At 42.0% G+C, this 24,811-nt stretch overlaps 1 protein-coding gene across 1 annotated transcript in view; it reads right to left on the bottom strand.

Annotated features, from left to right (window-relative positions):
* Positions 1 to 24,811, bottom strand: part of dapk1 (death-associated protein kinase 1) — a 176,104-nt gene that overhangs the window by 63,950 nt on the left and 87,343 nt on the right. Inside the window, exons 5-12 of the mRNA XM_067983180.1 lie at positions 13,979 to 14,108; positions 12,128 to 12,176; positions 12,002 to 12,028; positions 6,709 to 6,861; positions 5,071 to 5,116; positions 3,879 to 3,968; positions 1,132 to 1,224; positions 34 to 153 (exon numbers count right to left, since the gene is read on the bottom strand). Coding sequence (XP_067839281.1) covers positions 34 to 153; positions 1,132 to 1,224; positions 3,879 to 3,968; positions 5,071 to 5,116; positions 6,709 to 6,861; positions 12,002 to 12,028; positions 12,128 to 12,176; positions 13,979 to 14,108 — 708 coding nt within the window. The remainder of the gene's footprint in view (positions 1 to 33; positions 154 to 1,131; positions 1,225 to 3,878; positions 3,969 to 5,070; positions 5,117 to 6,708; positions 6,862 to 12,001; positions 12,029 to 12,127; positions 12,177 to 13,978; positions 14,109 to 24,811) is intronic.

Below are 24,811 nucleotides of genomic sequence, written 5' to 3'. Positions count from 1 at the left end.
AACAAAACATACCAAAGGATGCACCGAAGTTACCTTGTTAGCCTGGTTTATGTCATAATTGGCAAGAGATCCAAGGAGGTGCTGCAGACCGGGAACATTATCATCATTGATGGCGTGAATAATTGCTTTCATTACAAAGGAATCCTCTTCATCCTTATCACAAGGAAAAAAAGAAACTAATCACTTCTGGAAGCCAACCAACAAATAATTGCTCAAAGACTACTGGACATATGGGGGAGGAAGAAAGAGTATTTACACTATTTGCAAAAATAGCATAATTTATACACAGATAAAATCCTCTACCAATTATTCTGAATCCTGCGGAAATCCATCTTTTAATTTAATTTTAAAAACAGCACATTTTAAATAATGATGACAGAACTGTATTCAGCTTTAGCTCTGTGGAGCCACACTAAAGTCAAAATTCAAAAAGCTCCACAGATAGCTCAACAAGTTCACCCAGTGAGTAGTTAAACTATACAGACTAGGACTAACTAACATCAGCCAGAGCAGCAGTTAGGATACAACAATTTGCCCAAGAACAACTACTTGCATTTAACGTAAAAAAAAGTACCAAGGGACGACACAGGAACATAATCAGACAAAAATCGAAACCGAGCTGAAGAGCCTGGTCAAAGAGGAGGGTTTTAAGAAGTGGAATATCCGACAGGGCTCCCTCTCCTGATTGCTATCCTGTAACAACTTTGTGTGTGGGGACTTTGGGTATGATGGGCTGTGATATAATCACTGAAAATAGCCTGCTGAATAATGGCTACTCAAGTGAAGTACTGGAAGATGAACAGCACCCATGGAGTCAATATCACAGCAGGGGGAAATTAACACGATAGGAAAAAAGTATAAAAAGTCAATCTTACTTTCTTTTAAAAAAATGTATTCCATCCCTTTTCACTTATAGGCATAGACTCAGGCTGTACTGTACCAAAGTGAACCATGTGTGAGACAGTGAGCAACAGCAAGCTATTTTGTTGTGGGGGAGGGGAGTAATAGCCAAGCTTGATCCAGTCCATGTCCAACATGTATTTATACAAACTCAACTCTTCCCATTTTTCACCATAACAAGGAAAACAAAAAGTCCTCAACTGCTGAATGAATTTTTGTTCAGGTACTTACCAAAGTGTCCTCACTCCTAGCAACACTCATGTTGCTTCGAGAAAGGAATGATCTTGATAGCCGTTGGCACAGCGATATTAACCGTACCGATTGCTAAAGAAAACACATTTTAACAAAATAACCTGCAGCTCGTAAACAGGACACACAGAACGTTCAGCGTACAAAACATTTAATAGTTTGTAATCACCTAGCAATGCTACATAGAATAAATTCTAAATAGATGGAATGATTCAGATAGTTTTACATTTACTTGCCTAATCCTGATTATAGGGATTAAAAAAATAAATTCAAATAGGAAAGTGAAAGCTATATAATTTCATTCTTTAAGGATCTAGCCACCAGTATCTTAAAAATGAGGGACATTTTCCCTCACATGTACAAACACATATGTCTGTACATAAAAACATTTTTGCTGACATCTTGGCAGGAATTGGCTGAGACAGGCAGCTAAGCTTTGTAGGAAGGAGAAACTGGTCATTAAACTAAGGTTCTTTGGCAATTTCATTATTTGATCAGTATGTTAATTCAGAATGATGGATCAGTAATCCCTTAAAACTGGGCTTACAATTACATTTTCAACACTGCCAGTTGGAACAAAATTTTTTTTTAAAAAACCAGGGGAAAAAAAAGGATAAATATTTGATTTTAAGTAGTAGAATTGATGACAATTCTCCCATAGTAATATAAAATATACCTTAAAAAGAGTCAAAGAAATAGGAGATTCAGCAAAACATAAACTAATTCCAAATAATTTTGAAGAGCATCAAAAACGAAGATCCAGTTGTATGGGACTAGGTGATGCAGCTGGTTAACAGTGTCTTTCTACCTTTGTGATGCAGGTTTTTTAAAATCGGCTCAGATTGATTGGGTGATTTAAAAAAATCCTCTCTCTATTTGTTACGGTTTTATGTTAATCACAATTCATTCCAGTTTCTTGTTAGCACAGCCTGTGGTTGAAAAGTGCCTATTATTCAGCACATTTATGTACTGAATTGGTAATCTCAGTCAGAAACTCAACCGTTGCCTGGCAGGGTGCAATACAGGCGTCTGAAGTTGGACGCGAGGTAGATTGTTGGGGCAGAGTAAAGCAAGCTATGACTTACATTTGACCCATGTTATAACTTATCAAAGTGCTCAACAGAGCAAATAATAAAATGGAAAAAAGTATCCATTCTCCAGCAATAAATCCTTCCCCTTGATGAGTGTAATACAATAACAATTTTCAGGCAGGAGTAGTTCATTGGTCCATCTAGTGTACCCATCAAATTTCCCACAAGATTACCGTGATGCATTTCTGCACCTTATAATGAATCCTATTTGCTGACCAGGACTTGTCTTTTCTCCATTTGAACTCCATCATAGTTTCTTGTTGTACTACCCTTACTGGCAGTAGGCTCCACGTTTATTAGCCGCTTTCAGAAAAGATTTTGCCTGAATATCCAATTTTCTTTTGTTGTCCTTAATTTAAAACTACGACCTCTAGTTTTTGAATTTAACACAGCAGAAAATGTTATCCCAATCCACATTCCCTAAGCCACTCAATCTTAAATATTTCCATCAAATTATCCCTCATTCTCATTTCAAGATAATAAAAGTCCAAGTGCCTAACCTGTCCTCAGACCTTTATCCTCTTAGTTCTGGAATTAGTCCAGTAACCCTCCAGCGCATTCCCTCCACACTAACGTTTTTAAAATAGGAAGGCCAAACCTGCACACAGTATTGTAGATATAATTTTAGAATTAGCTCTCGCAACTTATTAGTTACAACCCTTGCTATACATTCTATTCACTTTCCTAACTGCTTGTGAACACTTAACACTTTGTGACCTGTCCACCCAAATCTCACTGCTCCCAATTTGATGTCATCTGCAAATTTAGACATATTGGAGTACAGTTCTAAGTGCACTAGAAATCCTCCAGTACCTTCCCCAAATTGAATTCTTTACTCATTAACAGACTATTTGACAGCAGAGGTCATCACATCTACGCCAGAGTTTGTCTTAAATAATGTCCATGCTTTCTGGTAAGAGTAATTGGATTGCAGCTAAGAGGAGGAATTCTTGATAATTTTTGACCTTCGAAACCTGGAGAGAAGTTGAGGTCAATTACGCATTTCCACATAGCTGAGATCAGCTAACTCAGCACAAGCCAGGAATCATACCCGGGATCTTCCTGGACCACATGGTTTGATACCACACCACATTAAATGTTTCAAACAAAGTCAAGACAGTTGCCAATTATGGTTTTTAACTATAAAAACTGTTTTGAACACCATGCCCAAGAGTCTCAGGAACTGACAGACTCTCAACTGAGAAACAAAGGGAGAACATTACAACAGTGACTACACTTCTAAACTATTTCATTGGTTATGAAGCATTCTGGGATATCCCAAGGATGTGAAAGGCACAATATAGATCCAAATTCTCTCTCTTATAAAACAATTTTTATAATTATTTATAATTTTTATAATATTATTTATTACTTTACATTTTTTTTAAAAATCAACTTTTGAAACAACTTTTCCTCCTCCTTCTGCCCCCAACAAGGCAGCCATGTTTTAAGTGCGTTCCTTTATTCATACTCTTGTACTTCTCCCTTCCTGGCCCTAAAATAATGGACACAATGGCCTGACCGAGATTCCTGTGTCTACTCATTTCCAAACTCTGAAGCCCACAAACCTTTAACTGAATAAGTTACCCAATGTAGTTAAGCAAGTAAACATTGCACATCAGTTACAAATCCACGTACCTTCCATTTCCTGCGGGCTGCAAATTTTTTGAACTTTTCCATATTTACAGCAGAAGCTTTTCTGCTGAGAGCCTGCTGACTGTCCTTTGGCTGAAATGTCACATGAATAAAGTTACTAAATACATCCTAGCGTTTATGAGATAGAAATAAATGCACATTTAAGTAATTTAATTCCTGCACTTGTGCTGGCATAGACCTGGGTAGATAGTGAAACCATCTTTCCCCAGTCAGAACAGCAAAGCTGTGTGGGCAGTGGAGAGCTGTACAATCACCATCTATGCCATTCCTCGGTTGACCCAGCATGAGGCATGGGAAGGAGCACGGCAGTTTTCCCTCCTTCCCATAGCTCACCAAGCTCGGACTGGGAAAACTCATCCTCTAATGGTAGCTAGAGTTCGACGCGTCAGTCAAGACATATTTAGCTCAGGAGCATATTGTTCCAGCATGTGGCTGCCAGGCTTCCTTGGACAAACAAAACCGATCCAAGCAAAACAATACCAAAATACAATTTGATTTCTCAGCAATCCTGGCCTAATAGTACAATTTCTTTGCAAATTATCTGCATGTACATTTAAAATTTAAATTTCTATTGCTACTGTGATTTTTGTTTTGGCCCGTTATCTAACTGAAACCTGAAACAGATGCAGTTCAATGAATATTTTAAAAGGGCAAAGTTTTTAAAGCAACAAAAAAACGGCTGACACTTGGATGCAACTCATGTTGCAGTGTCTCAAAAATAAGACTTTGAAATGTTCTCAATTAGAAATGTACCATTTCATTTGATTAATTAGTTTCCCAGCTTATTCACTCGAGTGTGACTAAATGTAATATTGTGGAAGGATAAATATGGAGTAGAGGTTAATTCTTAATCCATGGTAAAAGTGTAATCTTCCACATTTTGTTTTGGGGCAGTAATTCTAGTGTGGTTCTAAAAACAAATACAATTCAGGTTCCCTTGGGGAAAGAATTAATTTCAAGTTTAAAATGACAGATTTTGCTATGGAGAATTACATTAATTTTACATAGAAAACAGACGAATGGAAACTGCTAGATACTGACAATTATCAGAATTTTTCTTTAAACTTAGGTGCCACAATTGATTCAAGAAAATAGACCCAAGAAGCAGGATTATGCATTTTCCCCCCATTTGTATCTTTATGTTGAAGTCCTAAATGCATATAAAAAAGCACACCTTGATCCATGGATGGTGTAAACTATCTTGAATAGTCATTCTTTTCCTATTAAAGATACAATACAAAAGTAAAACATAGAATGGTTAAAAACAGCAGCAATCAAATGCAAAACAGAATTCTACCACCTCCACTTGCATATCAACCTATTGTTTTTCCAGGCTGCCATGTAGCTCTCTTTAGTTTTTGTTATTGATATCTCTTCAAACGCAGCATTAAATATTTCATGGTGCATAAAAAATGTTCTGAAACTAGGACATAAATCAAACAGATATAATTATTGTGTGCAGCATGGTGGTTAAGTAAAGACACCATCTATTCTTTCTTCCCTTCACCCATCTTTAGTTTTCTTTCTTTCTGTAGCCAGGAGGATGGAAAGGTCGGAAACATGGATTTCCATTATTTTAAATCTGTAATTTGGCAGAGTATTGGCCTGAACACAACACGTCACCTCTAAGATTCGCCATCTTGTAATCTGGCTGTAGAATCACCAGATTTCCTGGTTGTGCCGCCTCATGAATGCAAATAAGAAAATCAGAGCAGCTGGTACTTGCTCAGGCTATATCTTGAGATCTTTGTCTATGTTGAGCTCAGTGGCTTCTTGAACCATGACAAAGATTTCAGTTTTAGCAAAACTGGACAGGACAGTGTCCAAATAAACACATGCATGAGAGCTATGTGAAATGTTTTATTTTAAGAACATCATACTTATTCTAAATATTGTAAAACAGAATGTACAAACTGCATTTCATGGATGTGAATGTAGAGTTAGGCAGTGTGAATTACAGGATTTTCACCAAAATGACAATGTCATGGTTGGGCGGGGGAAAGACGGGTGAAACAGTCCTTTGTTCAATAATATTAGCAAAAAAAGTCAGCACTGAGTACAAAGTGGTCAATATGACTTTCTTTTTGCTAAAAGTAGCAAGCAGAAGAATGTCATCTATCATTTCCTCACTGATACGTTGCCGGGTACCCAAATAATGACTCATCATTTTGTCAATATTACCTGTTTACTACATTAAGTAAATTTGAAAAAAAATGAAAGATTGACTAGTTTACCAGTCTTGTTCCCAATTGAAAAACATAACTGCAAACACTGTATAAGCAGTACAAGTGCGATTATTATAACAATTAGTATTTTAAAAAATATTAATTCACCCACCCCAAATTATCTTTCCTCCTCTTCTGAAGGTGACAAGTACTCACGATTAAGGGCTGAATGTAGGGAACATTATTCATTACATGCTAAACTAGACAGCAAGCATCAGCAAACTTTGACCATGGGAACATTACTACTGATCTTTATACCCAACATGCACATAGGTCTCTGGGCTGCAATCAGGAGCAGAAAACTTGACTGATTCTTCCCTCCCCAGCCCAGGGACACTGAAGTCAATTGGAGCACCAACCACTGTCCAGCTGAGATCAGCTAACTTGGCACATACCAGGGATTAGACCTGGGTTCTGCCTGGTCGATATGGAACAGTGTCACTCACTGGGTAATGCATTTACCCACAGAACCATGACAGAACTAAGCAATTGGTATCTTTAATGCTCACATATTTTTAGTTTGGACTGTATCTACAATTAAAATTCACTGAAGTCATTTTTTTTTAAAAAGTGCATTGAAGACATACTTGGGATCTTTCACAAGGAGTTTCCGGATAAAGTCTTTTGCCAAGCCACTAGTATTCTTGAAAAACTCCTCATCGAATTCATAGTTCACAGCTGAAACGTTGGCCAATGTTTCTTGTTTACTGTCACCCAAGAAAGGTGATGCACCACTCAAGCTAATTAAAAGAAAATGATGGAAATTTCAAAGCATTGTAATATATATGATAATTGCTGTACAGAATACATACTTCTAAAAATAAACTATATGGGTAACTTTCTTTTTCTTACAACCACTACTATAAAGGTTCGAGCTCAACTACACAAGATTTCAAACAGGAAATAATCCTGCATCACTCCGTTATCTATGTTGACCAAATACCACCATTCTTAACTCTCTGTACCCCAAACCGAAATTCTACATTGTTAGCACAAGAAATATTAGGGTCAGAATTTAACCTTCTGCCGACGAAATGAACTTCACTCTTCTTGCATCATTATGAAACCATTTTTTGGCATTTCCTGCAAAAAGGCTTTTCATAAGAACAATTCCATATGGCCTGGTTCTCCCACATCTTTCTTAGCATTTACAAACATGGCACAATCTATATTGCAACATTGTTTATATTTTGTTCCACATTTAGGCTGTTCCCAATGTACTATTCACTTAAAATCAGACTCTCAGATATTTCAGTCACTTTGAAATTAGGCAAAATTTGAAATAAATCGTGCAATATTATGCAATCCTGTTTAAAAATGCCAACATTGCCAGTTAAACCATGCAGTTATTTGTCAGTTACTTCTTTTACATTATAGAAACACTCAAACAATACAGAAAAAAATGATCAAACAAGTACATTTATTTTTCCTTTTTTTCTGCTGTTTTCTCCCTTCCTGAAGACTTAACCCACGCCCCGCTATTAACTCGTGCTGCCTGCTAATTAGCACGATAGCTCCGTGCAGCCTCTCAGCAGCTTGGGTAGCGCTGGCTGCACGGAGCTATCGTGCTAATTAGCAGGCAGCACGAGTTAATAGCGGGGCGAGGAAGCCCGAAATGGGGTGTGCTCAGCACACATCATCAGCAGCCTGTACCCTTTTAAAGGTGCAGGTGCACATTTTAAATGGCACATGTACTGTCCTCTGGGAGGAAAGAAAGATGGCCGGACCGGCGCGGGAGAGGGCCTCACTCAGCTCCGATGATGCACTGGAGGCCCTGGTGGAGGGTGTAAACGAAAGGAGTGTACATGTACCTGCACAATGAGAAGGGGCATGGAGGAGTCCAGCTTCAACTTGGCACAAGGTTTTGCGCAGAGCTCGGAGCCCATCCTTTCCAACATCGAACGGGTCACCTCCATCAGCACACCTGTGGAATCCACCATAATGCAGCGCCTGATGGCCGATGTCACGGCTTCCATTGCAGCACAGACCAATGTCAAAGCTGTGCAAGCTAAAGTTGTTGCTCAGACTGCTGCTATTGTGGCTCTGGGGACCACTGTGGAATGGGGCTTCCAGGGCATCACAGCATTTCAGCAATCCGTTCTCCAGTTGTCCTCTTTCCAGACGACAGCATTCCTGCTCCCATCCCTGCCACATCGCCATTGCCCTTGCTGTTGCCTATCGGTCAGCCAGGCCAGACAGCTGCAGCCCATGCCGAGTTGGTGCAGTCTGAAGCTGGGCCCACCCGGTCCAGAGTTGCTCGAGGTCGTCCTCCTCCAAGGCCATCTGCACGCTCCTCTATTGAAGGCCAGCAGCCTCCCACCACCCATGCTCCAGTCACTGGGGATGCAACTTGTAGGAGCACTAGGATAGGCAAAGGCACACAAACAGACACTAAGGAAATGCACAAGGGTGAATAGTTCTGTTCCCATAATTTTATTTGTTAATTGATAAATGTGACTTTAAATTTGCATTTGGTGGTCAGTTTTATTTGTGCAATGAGCTGAGGGGGAAATCAATGTGTAATCAGATGGAGGGCAATTTGATGGTCATATGGGAGCGGACAGGTGGGGAGTGTAGGACTGTTGGTGAGTTGGGGGATGTAGTTGACATTATTGATAGCGGGTACGGATTAGGCGAGCACACAGAGCCGTTGCAGACAAGGCATGTGTTCCCTGTTGCACCCTCGGGTCTTCGTCCACTTCCTCCGCCTGCTCCACCCCCTCCGGGTCTTCTCCGATCATTGGTGGCAAGGGCTGATCCCTCATGATGGCCAGGTTGTGCAGCATGCAGCATACCACCACCACATATCTGCCCACCTGCTTAGCGGAGTACTGCAGGGCTCCTCCAGAACGGTCCAGGCAGCGGAAGCGTTGTTTCAGGAGGCCTATGGTGTGCCCCACGACGTTGCGTGTAGCAGCATGTCTCGGTTCTGCATGTGGTATGTGGGTTCCTGACCAGAGCCATTAGCCGTGAGGTGATAGCCCTTGTCGCCCAGTAGCCAGCCTTTGACTTGCCAAGCTGGGTGAAAGATAGCTGGCACGTTGGACTGCCGCATAACAAAGGTGTCGTGACTGTTCGCAGGGTAGTGGGCATCGACTTCCATGATTCGATGCGTGTGGTTGACACCAACTGCACGTTCAGGGAGTGGGAGCTCTTTTGGTTGACGAAGACAGCTGAGTTGATATGTGGGGCATGCAGGGCAATGTGCGTGCAGTCAATGGCACCCTGCACCATGAGGAAGCCAGCAATGTGAGCGAACCCCCATGCTTGTGCGTTCTGCTTATCTCTGTCAAGGGGGAAGATGATGAACCTGTTCCTCATCTCATACAGTATGTCTGTGACCTCCCTTATGCAGCAGTGCACTGCATACTAAGAAATGTTGCACATGTTGCCAGCAGAGGCCTAAAATGATCTTGAGCTGTAGAAGTTCAGTGCCACGGTGACCTTCACAGCCACAGGAAATGCTGTCCTTGCCCTGCTCCGAGGCTGCAGTTGTGGCCACACCAGTTGACAGATCTCCGTCATGGCCTTCTTGGTGAACCTCAGCCATCGGATGCAATGCTCCTTGCTCATTTTGAGGTAAGAGAATTGGTGCTGGAAGGCCCTCATTGGATATAGCCTCCTGCTCAGTGTCCTGCGCCTCCTCGCCCTCCCTTTCCTCACAGCTCGACCTGCTGTGTGTGGCCTCTCTGCATACTCCCGTTCGTGCTCAATGCCCAGCAGACCACCCATGGTTGTCAGGAATGTTGTTCAACTAATGTTGTAACTTTCTGAACCGTAAGGCAGTACCTGCCAAACCACTCTGGCAAGTCTCAGTAACCACAGGGAGCATCAAAAAAACACTTCCTATTCCACCAGCACCCAGAAGCAATAATCCAGCAAGTAACCTGCAACACCTGCATGGCCCCTTTAAATAGCACTGGTGCGGGATCCTCCAGGCACTCCAAGACATGTTCAGGTGTACCTGGTTAAGACTGTGTGTTGAGTTGAGCGATAAGGTCGAAAATGGTGTCTATCACTTTAAATCAGCATTGCACACTGATTGTATCCATTTTCTCCCTACTTTACATGCTGCTGGCATTCGGTATTTGCGCATGCGCTAATACCCATACCAAGATGGCGTTTGGCGCACATCATGCCGGAAACGTGCATGTGCAGCCAAGACGCCATCTTGGCACTTCAGGAGGCTGCATAGCACTGTAACAACAGGCACTACACGGCCCAATTTCTAGCCCATTGACTCTTCATTCCTTGCTGGAGTACAGTTCCACAGCACTGGGGTATTCTGGTCCCTTGCCCAAGTGCCAATTCTTTATGCGCGAGTCTAGACAGCAAGTGCTGGCAGACTGCCTAACTGTGGGAAGCACGACAGCTGACCAGATCCAACACTCACCAGATGCCCACTCTTGGGCAACTTCCAGCAAGGATCGAATAAATAATCAGGAGAGAGAACCCGAGACGATTTTCCTTCACTAATCCAGGGTGTTGAAACCAACTGTAGCACCTCTATCACCACCCTAGCTGAGATTAACACAAACCAGGGAATTGAACCTGGGACCTCCCTGGTCTGTAAGGTTCAGCTACTCACAGCCTTAATCAGCTGATCATGAGGGAATACGTATAGTACAACATATCCTATACTTTAACTTTTTTTTGAGTCATCTGAAAAAGCGATGTTAACATTCACCATAATAATATGAACTGCTGCGTTCTTACATGAAACATTTATTTTTATGTTAGTTTTCCTTTTAAAAATGCTATGTAAAATTATTTCTGTTGGACTTTGCCAACTTTCAGTGGCTTAACATCCTCCAATGCATTTGCTTCAAAATCATTGAGCCCATCTATAAATCCAACCATGGTCTTGCTCTACCAATCTTGTGTCCCAGCTGACAACCTCTCCTCTTGAGTCTGGGCTGCTGTGTCTCTCGTCTCCCACACTCCACCAGTGGCAGAGACTTCAGCAATCATGGCCTTGCTTACTGGAATTCTTTCTCCAAATTGTTCGACCTTGCTTCACATCGCCCCCACCTTCAAAATCCTCCACAAAATCTACCGTTGACCTCACTTTTGGTCACTTCCTCATAATGCTGTGTGTCTCAATTCTATCCTCCTTACGCAACTTCTATGTTAAAAGATGTCATACAAGTTGTTATTGTTTTGTAATGCAGATCATAATCAGTAATCCAATTTTAAATATTCCAATATACTTCAGCAACGTAATGCATTACTTTAGGTCAGCAGCATACAACGATCCATGGCAAAAAGGGCTGGGAGGCCACTATTCTCAGTCCTCTGCCAATGCGATAGGTTTCCACGCTTTAGGTACAGAAACCACATGGCCTTCCCACTGCTTTCTTTCGCCTCTCCATCACTCCATCAGACAGCACAGCAAAAATGCAGCTCACAAAGAGGAATGAACTTTAAGGGGGAACCTTCAACCTATAACTTGATTGAAAGTAATGCTGGATCACGATCGGTGCTACGCTACTGCAGATCTCCAGTGCACATCACAGCTTTACGGAATTATGAATTGCTACAAGATTTAATTATACTCAGGGCATTTCTGTTGATTTAGCTCTTTAAACAATTGTATACAATTCAAAAAAATTCTCCATAACCCAATCACAATTTTGAGTGTGTCTTTTCAGAACTTCAATTTAAATTACACATTTTAGAAAACTATTCCTTGAAAAAGTAACATTAGAGACATTTCAAGCACACTAGGCGCTACTGACATTGTGATGACATAATCACCTATCATGTTACTGTGCCTGCCTTTGAATGCCAACATGACAGTATCTGGCAAGAGACTTTCACCATAACAATACACTTTCAACCATGAGAAAACAGACATTTGTCTAAAAATGCAATACTTACAGAATGTAGGTTATGACACCAATACTCCTGAAACACATGAAAGAACAGTGGTTTTAAGTTTCTGCAAATGGCATAAAAAATACTTATCCAAAAGTTCTGCTTATCATATAGTTTGTGTTCACTCACCACATATCAGCTTCTAGACCAAGAGGTTCATAGTTTACAATTTCTGGAGCTTCAAAATAAAAAAAAAAATTAGTTTCATTAAATCTAAAATGTTGCATGTTAAGGTCAACAGGAATTTATTTTTTTCATTTTAATTTTACATAGATTCTCACTGCTGCCACTTCCCATTTCCTCCTTTGGCTGGCAGGGTGGGACCATCTTACATCAGTCAATGGCAATCTGATCAGTTGACAAGGAACATTTTTGTGTTCCTAGTCTCTCCCTCTCCCCTACCACCCTACCTTGAGAACAAGTGAAATTTGCCCTTTGATGGAACGGTCCTCATGACTGTTTCAAAGTCGGGCCCTCTGAACTGTTTCCATTGCGCAACTGCTGTGATTGCTCCACCATTATTTCTTACTTTATGCCCCTGATTAATTCAACATCTTTGAGTTTGGTTTTGGCACTCATGAAACAAGGTTTGCTAATATTAACTACTTTTTCTTAAGTAGTGCTTAATAACAGCACAAGGAGATTTTAAACTAACTACAACAAAACCACAAATTTACCATTTGGACCTTGGTCATTACTGATGAACAATCCTTGTCATTCTAACTAAAGAAACCATCTCAATCATTTGACTTTACATATCAAAGAAAAGCAATTTTACACATCAAAAGAAAAGAAAGTAGCACAACACACAATTGATGATCACTCTGTGACAAGCATGAGATTAAAAACTATAAAATTTACAGGTATTTTAAAAATGTAAACATCAAATACAGAAATGAACTTATTTTAAAAAAGCCTTTTCGTAAATATAATGTGCTTCTGTAGCACAATAGAACAATATCCCTGTACCAAATTACTTCCCTCCTTTCCTGAAGATTTTGACGTGTGCTGGGGAACTGTTGCAAAACCACCCAACAGTATCTTGTCCATTGGTCGTCCTTCCTGGGTGAGCCTAAACAGTGAGTTTCAGCAAACTGGTCAACTGTGGAAAATTCCTGCCCTCATCCACTGTTTTCTCCCCCTCCCTAGCGCAGAGGCATGGAGGCCAAATGGAATGCCCTCTTCACTAGCTTAGCTGAGATCAACTAACATGACTGATCAAGGGTCAAACCTGGGACTTTCCTACTCTGTGTGGATCACCTCTATACTGGGCAGTGCATCTACCAACTAAGCAATTAAAGAAGTTCTTTACATAATTTATTTGAACTTGCAATGTTCCGGATCATAATCCTGCATTCTAGGCAGCAGTCTGGGAGGCCAGAGCCCTACCGCTTTAAACACAAGGTCTAGTTAAACTCTCACTGCTAGTTGCAAAGAGATACATTCCCCCATTATGGTACAGGCAATATACCCTGTTACAAGAATGTATATGGAAAACTATGAGATATACACCATCAGAAGTAATCAAATATAGACTCCACCTCGAACCTTGGAGCTACCCTCTCCTGGAAGCCTACACAACTCACACTGACCAATGCAATTCACGCAAGTCAGAACAGATCAGCAAGCATACAACTCCTACCCAGTGCTATCCCCTTCATAATGTAAACAATGTTATTGTCCTAACCCAGTTGAACCTTGGGGACTATTGCTAAATTATTCTGACCCCTCAACCAGCAAGGTTGTTCTCAGGATGTGCACAACTGTGACAACCACCCCTCTGGGGCATGTATTTACCTGCAAATCCGGCAACTCTTAGTGAAACAGTGGCAAAACTGTACAGTAACTTCACAAAATGAATGTAAATTTTCCTTGCGATAAATGTACAAGAAAATTCATCACTCTACAACCAGTGAAAAGTCAGCATTCAAAACCACAAATATCTACGCTGATTTCAGATAAGTCTTGAAAGATACCTACCTACAAACTCTGGAGTTCCAAAGATGTTTTTGAATTCATTCCCAAAATCTATTTCATGAGCCAAACCAAAGTCAATAAGCTTAATCCGAGGTTTGGGTGACTTTTTATCTAGCAACATAATGTTTTCAGGCTGCAGAAAAGAAAAAGGTTATGGAAGGTATTCGAACATTCATTTGTTTCCATTAATGAAGCAAAACGCAAGCAGCATAAAAAGAACGATTAAAAAAATGCATCATGAAAGCTTGGTATTCTATATAAAACTAACATTTCAAAAACTAACAGACTATTCAGATGTGAAAAGATAAATTGTTTTATATTATAGCTCTCAATTTTCTTTGAAAAAAATGTCTACTTTGCTACAAGGTACAATTTTTACAACTCTTCGTGAAACAGTGCAGTTGCTATATTCAGTTATAAGATCCATCTGGCTGATTAACACATGTAAAGGATGCAATGAATTCTTTCCTTGCAGATCTTTCCGCTGACCTCTCCTGTACTAAACATGATAACTACTGCTACGGTATGGTTCTAGTGGCAGCAGCAGTTCTCCATTATCTCATTCAAGCCACTATCTTCGCACGTGAAACTAGGCAATTTAAGTACCGTTGTAGCATTTGACTGGATGAGGGGGGAGGGGGGTGGCAGCATCAGAGCACTGCCCAACTGTATCCTCATCTAACATCCACATAATGCACTTTGGCATTGGTCATTGGTCAGTGAAAGAGGAAACTCTGGTCATTCCACCCCTCCCTAGCTCAGGAATGCTAAGCCAAACTGTGGTGCCATCACTGCTCTGAATGAAACCCTAACTGAACACAGATTAAACCTGGACCTCCCAAGTACAGCGTGGCTCAGTACCATACTCCACAGTACACTTTTTAGTAACAACATAGCTGAGGATCCAACAGCTTGATGAAAAGTTACAACCTGACATAAACCTCTCTTTCAGATCTTTATTAAATGAATAGGAACACTGGATCAAGAGTAGGCCATTCAGCCCCTCGAACCTGTTTCACTATTCCATTAGATCATGGCTGATCTGTACCATGTAAATTCCCATCAATGTGTATTGTATTTCAGATCTTCAGCATTTTGTGTGTTTTCTTTTTAATCTGTTTTGATGTTTTGGCGTTTTTCCACTGAATACATGTATACGAAGCTCCCTTCACCGGCGCACTGTAGCTGCAGTGTGTACCATCCACAGGATGCACTGCAGCAACTCGCCAAGGCTTCTTCGACAGCACCTCCCAAACCTGCAACCTCCACCACCTGGAAGGACAAGAGCAGCAGGCACATGGGAACAACACCACCTGCATGTTCCCCTCCAAGTCACACACCATCCCGACTTGGAAATATATCGCCATTCCTTCATCGTCGCTGGGTCAAAATCCTGGAACGCCCTTCCTGACAGCACTGTGGGAGAACCTCCACCACACGGACTGCAGCAGTTCAAGAAGGCGGCTCACCACCACCTTCTCAAGGGCAATTAGGGATGGGCAATAAATGCCGGCCTCGCCAGCGACGCCCACATCCCATGAACGAATAAACAAAAAAGCTATCCAAAAGTAAAAGTATTATACGCATACAGATCTTTGATAAAGAATAATGTTCTCCTTAGAGCAGAGAAAGTTACGGGGAGATTTAATAGAGGTGTACAAAATCATGAAGGCTTTTGATAGTAATTAAGGAGAAACTGTTTCCACTGGCAGAAGGTTCGGTAACCAGGGACACAGATTTAAGGTAATTGGCAAAAGAACCAGGTGAGATGAGGAGAATTTTTTTTTCTTAAACGCAGTGAGTTATGATCTGGATTGCATTGCCTGAAAGCGTGATGGAAGTTGATTCAATAATAACTTTCAAAAAGGAATTGGGTAAATGATTGAAGGTGTAAACTTTGAAGGACTATGGGGAAATGGCAGGGGAATGGGACCAATTGAATTGCTCTTTCAAAGAGCCTGCACAGGCACGATGGGCCAAATGGCCTCCTTCTGTGCTGTGTCATTGTATGATTCTGCAATCCTATATTTGGTAGCTGCAACAGAATTGCTCCTTTTGATTGTTATTGCATATAGTTTTCTGGGCTTCACAAATTCACAACTGGCTGCAATGAGGATGCATTTATTCCCTCAGTATAAACTTGGTAACAGAAACATAGAACCATAGAAAAGATACAGCACAGAAGGGGGCCATTCGGCCCATCGTGTCCGCGCTGGCTCGAAGAACAACCAGGTGCCCATTCTAATCCCACTTTCCAGCACCCGGTCCGTAGCCCTGCAGCTTACAGCACTTTAGGTACAGGTCCTGGTACTTTTTAAAAAGAGTTGAGGGTCCTTGCCTCCAGCACCTCTACGTGTACTCCCACTTTCAGGGACCTGTGCACATGCACTCCAAGGTCTCTCACTTCCTCTATCCCTCTCAATATATTCCCATTTACTGTGTATTCCTTTTTACTGTTTGCCCTCCCTAAGTGCATTACCTCACACTTCTCCGGGTTGAACTCCATTTGCCACTTTTCTGCCTAATCCACCAACCCATTGATATCTTCTTGGAGTCTACAACTATCCTCTTCACTATCAACTACACGGCCAATTTTTGTGTCGTCTGCAAATTTGCCAATCATGCCCCCTACATTCAAGTCCAAATCATTAATATATACCACAAACAGCTAGGGACCCAACACTGAGCCCTGTGGCACACCACTGGAAACGGATTTCCATTCGCAAAGACATCCATCGACTTTTACCCTTTGTTTCCTGTTACTAAGCCAATTTTGGATCCAATTTGTCACATTTCCCTGTGTCCCGTGGGCTTTTACCTTTCTGACCAGTCTGCCATGTGGGACCTTGTCAAATGCCTTACTAAGATCCACGCAGACAACATCCATTGCACTACCCTCATCAATCCTCCTTGTCACTTCCTCAAAGAATTCAATCAGATTTGTAAGGCATGACCTTCCCTGAACAAATCCATGCTGACTATCCCTGATTAAACCATGTCTTTCCAAGTGACAGAATCAATACTGAGAGATAGGATAAACTAATAGTTTGCCCACCACCGAGGTAAGACTGACCGGCCTATAATTGTTCGACCTTTCCCTTGTACCCTTTTTAAACAATGGTACTACGTTTGCAGTCTTCCAGTCCTCCGGTACCTCCCCTGTATCTAGTGAAGATTGGAAAATTATCCTCAGAGCATCCATTATTTCCTCCCTGGTTTCCTTCAATAGCCTAGGAAACAATCCATCCGGCGCTGGTGACTTATCAACTTTCAAGGATTCCAGTCCCTCTAGTTCTTCCTCTCAATGTTTACCTTATCCAATATTTCACAACGCTCCTCTTTAACTACTATATCCAGATCATCCCTTTCCTTTGTGAATACAGATTCAAAATATTCATTTAAAACCCTACCCACATCCTCTGCTTCTACACACAAGTTACCTGTATCATTCCAGATAGGACCCACCTTTTCCTTGGCTATCCTCTTGTTCTTAATGTACTGATAAAACATCAGTGCGTTTTCTTTAATCTTAATAGCTAATATTTTTTCATGCCCTCTCTTTGCTTTCCTTATTTCCTTTTTTACATCATCCCTACACTTTCTATACTCCTCTAGGCTTTCTGCAGTATTTAGTTTTCTGTGACAGTCACAAGCTTTCTTTTTCTGATTTATCTTGCCCCGTATACTTCTAGACAACCAGGGGGCTCTAAATTTGGCAGTGCCACCCTTTTTCTTTGAGGGGACGTGCCTGCATTGTACCCATAGAATTTCACTTTTTAGTGCCTCCCACTGGCTTGCCACTGATTTCTCCTCAAGTAGTTGTGTCCAGTCCACTTCTGCCAAATCACCTCTTAGTTCTGTATAATTTGCCTTCTCCCAATTTAAAACGTTTACTCCTGATTTAACTCTGTCCTTTTCCATAATAATGCTAAAGCTAACTGAATTGTGGTCACTATTCCCAATATGGTCACCCACTTGCCCATCTTCATTTCCTAGGACTAAATCTAGAATTGCATCCCTCTTGTTGGGCTTGTCACGTACTGGCTAAAAAAGTTCTCCTGGACACCGATCAAGAATTTTGCGCCCTCTGTGCCCCTCACACTGTTTGAATCCCAGTTATGTTACGGTAGTTGAAGTTGCCTACTATTATTGCCCTCTTATTTTTGCACTCATAAATTTGCCTACATATTTGTTCTTCTATCTCCCTTTCGTTATTTGGGGGTCTATAGTACACTCCTAGTAGTTATTTCTTAGCTCAACCCGTATGGCCTCGATTGATGATCCATTTAGCACATCATCCCTTCTCACAACTGTAATTGATTCTTTAACCAATAATGCTATCCCCCCTCCTCTTTTAAATCACCGACTCTATCCTGCCTGAAAACTCTATATCCAGGGATATTGAGCTGCCAATTATCCCCCTCTTTAAGCCAGGTTTCTGTTATAGCAATGATATCATGCTACCATGTATCTATCTGTGCCCTTAGCTTATCTGCTTTGTTTGTGATACTCCTTGCATTGAAGTATATACCCTTTAACCCCGTCAAATTCCTGTGCTGAACACTATTTAACCTTTGTTTCTTTTGCCTTTGAGTCGCTAACTACGTCACTAACTGCTTTTCTGCTTCCCGTTTCCTGGTCTGAATTTGTCCCATCTGTACCTGCCCTTTGGTTCCCATCCCCCTGCCATACTAGTTTAAACCCTCCCCACAGAACTAGCAAATGCACCCCCGAGGATATTGTTCCCGGTTCTGCTTGGGTGCAACCCGTCCAGCTTGTACAGGTCCAGCCTTTCCCAGAATCGGTCCCAATGTCTCAGGAATTTAAACCCCTCCTTCCTACACCATCTCTAGAGCCATGCATTCATCTGCTCTATTCTCCTATTTCTGCTCTCGCTAGCAAGTGGCACTGGGAGTAATCCTGAGATTACTACCTTAGAGGTCCTGCTTTTTCATTTATTTCCTAACTCTCTATATTCTGCTTGCAGGACCTCATCCCTTTGTTTTTTAAAACCGATGTCGTTGGTGCCGATATGGACCACGACCTCTGGCTGTTCACCCTCCCCCTTCAGAATGTCCTGCAGCCGTTCTGTGACATCCTTAACCCTAGCACCAGGGAGGCAACATACCATCCTGGAGTCACGACTGCGGCCGCAGAAATGCCTATCTGTTCCCCTTACGATGGAAGCCCCTATCACTATTGCTCTCCCATTCTTTTTCCTCCCCTCCTGTGCAGCTGAGTCACTCGTGGCGCCACGGTCTTGGCTGTTGCTGCATTCCCCTGATAAGCCATTTCCCCCAACAATATCCAAAGCGGAATATTTGTTCGAGAGGGAGATGGCCCCAGGGGATTCCTGCTCTACCTGCCTAGTCCTTTTACTCCGTCTGGCGGTCACCCATTTCCTTTCTGCCTGCGTAATCTTTACCTGCGGTGCAACCACCTCAGTGAACGTGCTATCCACGATAATCTCAGCGTCGCGGATGCTCCACAGTGAATCCACCCGCAGCTCCACTTCTGAAATGCGGTTAGCCAGTAGCTGCAGCTAGACATACTTCCTGCACACATGGTCGCCAGGGACACTAGTAGTGTCCATGACTTCCCACATAGCACAGGAGGAGCATATCATGGGTGCGAGCTCTGCTGCCATGACTTGCCTTAGATTAAGCTCGTTAGTTACTCCCTTTAAGGAGTTTACTCCTTTAAATTACTCTTTAATTTAGAGAATTTAGGTAACTTGAACTTAATTTTTTTGCTTTTATAAATTTACTATACAGCAATGATAGCATGAAATTTTCCACAAATTTTCAGAATAGGCTACAGATGGTTATACGATTACCAAGTAAATTTAGTTCTCAGATGGTTAAACTGACCACTTCTTTACTTCCTTCCTCAAGCAATTTGTACAGTAGTGATAAAAAAAACCCTCATTTTTAGTTCCTTGGTATTTGATGACAGGACACATCATGTGACTAGTGGAAAAACAAACATTTCCAGAGCTACAGTTCCCTATTGATTTAGGTGATTTGGCTGCGGTTCAGAACACACACAAACAAATCTGCACAACATCCTTTTACACACACATTAGTCTTATAATGTACGTGTTCTATTCCCCAGTAATTTAACTGAAAATGCATACAATAGTACCCATTGCACAATCAACTGTCATTATATTTTTGCACCCGTGTCATTTCTCCATCACGCTCAGTTTTCTGATGCAATCAGTAAAATTACCACATACTGACAGATGCCCCAAACAAAAATATACTGACAAACTGAACAATCACATAGAATATACCTTTCAAAAAACAAGACAAGAGGGGTTCTCATATTTTCAAGAAAGTCCAAACTATAATTGAATTCCATTTCGTAATTTGCTCATAGATTTTTTTTTAAATGTAAGGAATTAAATAAAATGTAAAACAAACTACTGGGTCTCCCATGTCATTGCACTTGTGCTGAGGAGGTAGTTGTGCTGTGTATTTGACAAGGCCAGGTTATGGGCGGCAGGTTCAGGTGAAGGCTGGAGTCTAGTGCTAAGAGTTAAGGTGACGGTGGGTGCTGGGTTGAGGTATGGGGTGTTTGGGTAGTGGGACTACCCAAAGAAAATTAATAAAACTTTTAGCCTAAGCACAGAACACAGGTGGGTGCACATTCCTTAAATTGAGTCTAGGGTTGTGGAAGGCCACACCATTGCGCTGTTGCAGGTTTTATACCATTTTATTCCTCGCAGCACATGATAATCCACTGAACTCAGAATTTCCAACATTTAAAGCAACACCACTTTCCACAGCCTGAAGGTTGGTTGGGGAGGGTCATAGCAGCTGAATTTTTTTTTGCTGCCGTGTGATTGGGTAGAATTTTTTTTTGTAAGTGTGATTTGGAACAAAATGGAAGTTGAGGAGAAAGGTTTTGCACTATGATTCGTGAATAATGAAAGTAGCAAACCAAAATAATCAGTAACAAAAACAAGAACGACAAGAGTCTTAAGCACTTAACCAATGAGAAAGAAGCGTGATGAGCAGCTCAATGGTCACGACATTCGATGGCCATGACAAAGGTAAAGAAAGACATGGCACCAGTCAATTTCATTCTACTACTGTGAAACACGAGCATGCAATCATTAATTTAAGAATGTGCTCGTTTAAGATGGGAGTTAGATTTAAATGAAATTACTTCTAATGAAATACAGCTACAAAGCTAAGATTAAACCTAAATAAAATCCTGCCTTCTTCCACCACCCCCCCAACATTGGGAAATTGCGTCCAAAACGCACTTGAAATTGCGCTGGTTAAGTTAGGCTTCAAGTTTCCATTAAAATTCATTTTTAAAATCACAAATTCCAGGAGGTGAGGAGAGAGCAACTGCCCTTGATATCAAGGCAGCATTTGACCGAGTGTGGCACCAAGGAGCACGAGTAAAATTGAAGTAAATGGGAATCAGGGGGAAAACTCTCCAGTGGCTGGAGTCATACCTAGCACAAAGGAGGATGGTAGTGGTTGTTGGAGGCCAATCATCTCAGCCCCAGGACATTGCTGCAGGAGATCCTCAGGGCAGTGTCCTAGGCCCAACCATCTTCTGCTGCTTCATCAATGACCTTCCCTCCAGCATAAATGGGGATGTTCGCTGATGGTTGCACAGTGTTCAGTTACATTTGCAACCCCTCAGATAATGAAGAAGTCCATGCCCGCATGCAGCAAGACCTGGACAACATCCAGGATTGGGCTGAAAAGTGGCAAGTAACATTCGCACCAGACAAGTGCCAGGCAATGACCATCTCCAACAAGAGACAGTTTAACCACCTCCCCATGACATTCAAAGGCATTACCATCGCCGAATCCCCCACCATCAACATCCTGGGGGTCACCATTGACCAGAAACTTAACTGGACCAGCCATATAAATACTGTGGCTACAAGAGCAGGTCAGAGGCTGGGTATTCTGTGGCAAGTGACTCACCTCCCGACTACCCAAAGCCTTTCCACCATCTACAAGGCACGGGTCAGGAGTGTGATGGAATACTGTCCACTTGCCTGGATGAGTGCAGCTCCAACAACACTCGAGAAGCTTGACACCATCCAGGACAAGGCCAGCCCGCTTGATTGGCACCCCATCCACCACCCTAAACATTCACTCCCTTCACCACCGGCGCACCGTGGCTGCAGTGTGTACCATCCACAGGATGCAATGCAGCAACGCGCCAAGGCTTCTTCAACAGCACATCCCAAACCTGCACCTCTACCACCTAGGACAAGGGCATCAGGCACATGGGAACACCACCACCTGCACCTTCCCCTCCAAGTCACAAACCATCCCGACTTGGAAATATATCGCCGTTCCTTCATCGTCGCTGGGTCAAAATCCTGGAACTCCCTTCCTATCAGCACTGTGGGAGAACCTTCACCACACGGACTGCAACGGTTCAAGAAGGCGGCTCACCACCACCTTCTCAAGGGCAATTAGGGATGAGCAATAAATGCTGGCCTTGCCAGCGACGCCCACATCCCAAGAACGAATAAATAAAATGTTAAATCTTCCATGAACCAGCGCAATTGGGTAGTGTAATAGACGTAATTGTTTCTTTTCTTTCTATTAAAAAGTATTCCTTGATGTATTTAACAGTGGTAACCTGGTGCAGTTTCATTAATACAGGCGTAAATGCGTTTCATTACCAAAAACAAGCATTTTTAATAAGGGTGTCCAGTCCTCCACCTGTGAGTAAACTGATTTAAAAATCACTGAAAATGACTTTAAAAAAAACTATACTGAACCATTTTTCAGTTTTATTGGTGGTACACTAGTCAGTTTCTTAATAAATTAAATATTTTTGATTTGAAAATACTTTTAAAACATGCCTACTAGTGCCTGTGCGCCTAAGAAAATGAGCACAATTTGAAGAACCTTCGTGAACCAGCGCAATCGGCAGAATCTCGCAATTTTGGCCTGGGAGCATGGCCAGGGCCCAATTCGGACGAATTGAATCTTGAACCTGCGTAGAAGACGGCGGAAAACATAAACGTAAGGGGTTTTGGGTGCAACTCACTTACGTTTAAAATTCCCCGATCTTTTGCGCTGGTTCGTCTGATTCCGTCCGGAATGCGCTGATATAACTAGCATAAACAAGCGGAAATTCGACCCCTGTATTCTTACCATCAGTTATGAACCTAGCTCAAAAACTGGCTCGCGTAAGTTACCACCATCCTTTACAATAAGTTTGCATCTAAAGATCCAAAATGGACTCATTTTTAAACACAAGTATCATCAATATGACAACTCCAAACTCATGGACTAATGTGACCCAAATTAGTCTTGAACCTGCTCATGGTTACAATCTGCCTTGAATATTCTCTCTGGTACTGCATGCTCGTCACTGTCAGAATTGGTCTGAGCGTCTTACATTTAGGGATGTGCCCAGAATGCCCAATATCTGTGCAACAGCGTAACCCAGAGGTACAACAATAAGACTCCCTTGTGATCTGATCTGAATATGGTATCTTTCCCACCTCATATGGTTCGCCAATCATTTTGAAGGCAGAGTAAGAAATACATAAGGTGAAACCAGATACAAATCGTAAATGTGCTTTATTTTACAGATAGCATATGAACATAGAGCAACAGTCAAAGCAAACTCCACTCACTTAGCTCAATCTTGTGACATTCCATGAAAACATGGGAAAAAAAATAATAAACCACATGCCCTGTCCCTTCTGTGGGCTAGCTAATTTTTTTTTGGCATTGCCTTTCTTTCTAACCTCCTACAGTTTTAGCTTCTAGCTGGGGATGCCAACTCTTGGACATATTCTTGGAGGTTTGATCACATGACATCTGATCACATGACACTTGCCCGCAGTTTACAAATATTAACAGTTGGATCTCCTGTAATAGAAGCATAGAAAATAGGAGCAGGAGTGGGACATTTGGCCCTTCGAGCCTGCTCCGCCATTCAATATGATCATGGCTGATCCTCTATCTCATAACATATTCACACTCTCTTCCCCATACCCCTTGATGCCTTTTGTGTCTAGAAATCTATCTAGCTCCTTCTTAAATATATTCAGTGACTTGGCTTCCACAGCCTTCTGTGGTAGAGAATTCCACAGGTTCACCACCCTCTGAGTGAAGAAATTTTTCCTCATCTCAGTCCTAAAAGGTCCTACCCCATATCCTGAGACTGTGACCCCTCGCTCTGGACCCCCCCAGCCAGGGGAAACATCCTCCCTGCATCCAGTCTGTCTAGCCCTGTCAGAATTTTATATGTTTCAATGAGATCCCCTCTCATTCTTCTAAACTCGAGTGAATACAGGCCGAGTTGACCCAATCGCTCCTCATACGACAGTCCTGCCATCCCAGGAATCAGTCTGGTGAACCTTCGCTGCTCTCCCTCTACGGCAAGTATATCCTTTCTTAGGTAAGGAGACCAAAACTGCACACAATACTCCAGGTGTGATCCCACCAAGGCCCTGTATAACTGCAGTAAGACATCCTTGCTCCTATACTCAAATCCTCTTGCAATGAAGGCCAACATACCATTTGTCTTCCTAACTGCTTGCTGCACCTGCATATTTGCTTTCAGTGACTGGTGTACAAGGACACCCGGGTCCCTTTGTACATCAACATTCCCCAATCTATCAACATTTAAATAATACTCTGCCTTTCTGTTTTTCCTTCTGAAGTGGATAACTTCACATTTATCCACATTATACTGCATCTGCCATGTATTTTCCCACGCACTCAACTTGTCTAAATTGCCTTGAAGCCTCTTTGCATCCTCTTCACAACTCACGATTCCACCCAGTTTTGTGTCATCAGCAAACTTGGAAATATTACATTTGGTTCCCTC

Source organism: Heptranchias perlo, chromosome 4 (assembly GCF_035084215.1).
Source record: "Heptranchias perlo isolate sHepPer1 chromosome 4, sHepPer1.hap1, whole genome shotgun sequence".
NCBI lineage: Eukaryota > Metazoa > Chordata > Chondrichthyes > Hexanchiformes > Hexanchidae > Heptranchias > Heptranchias perlo.
Note: the sequence above shows the minus strand (reverse complement) of the source record. Positions and strands in the feature narration are given on the sequence as shown.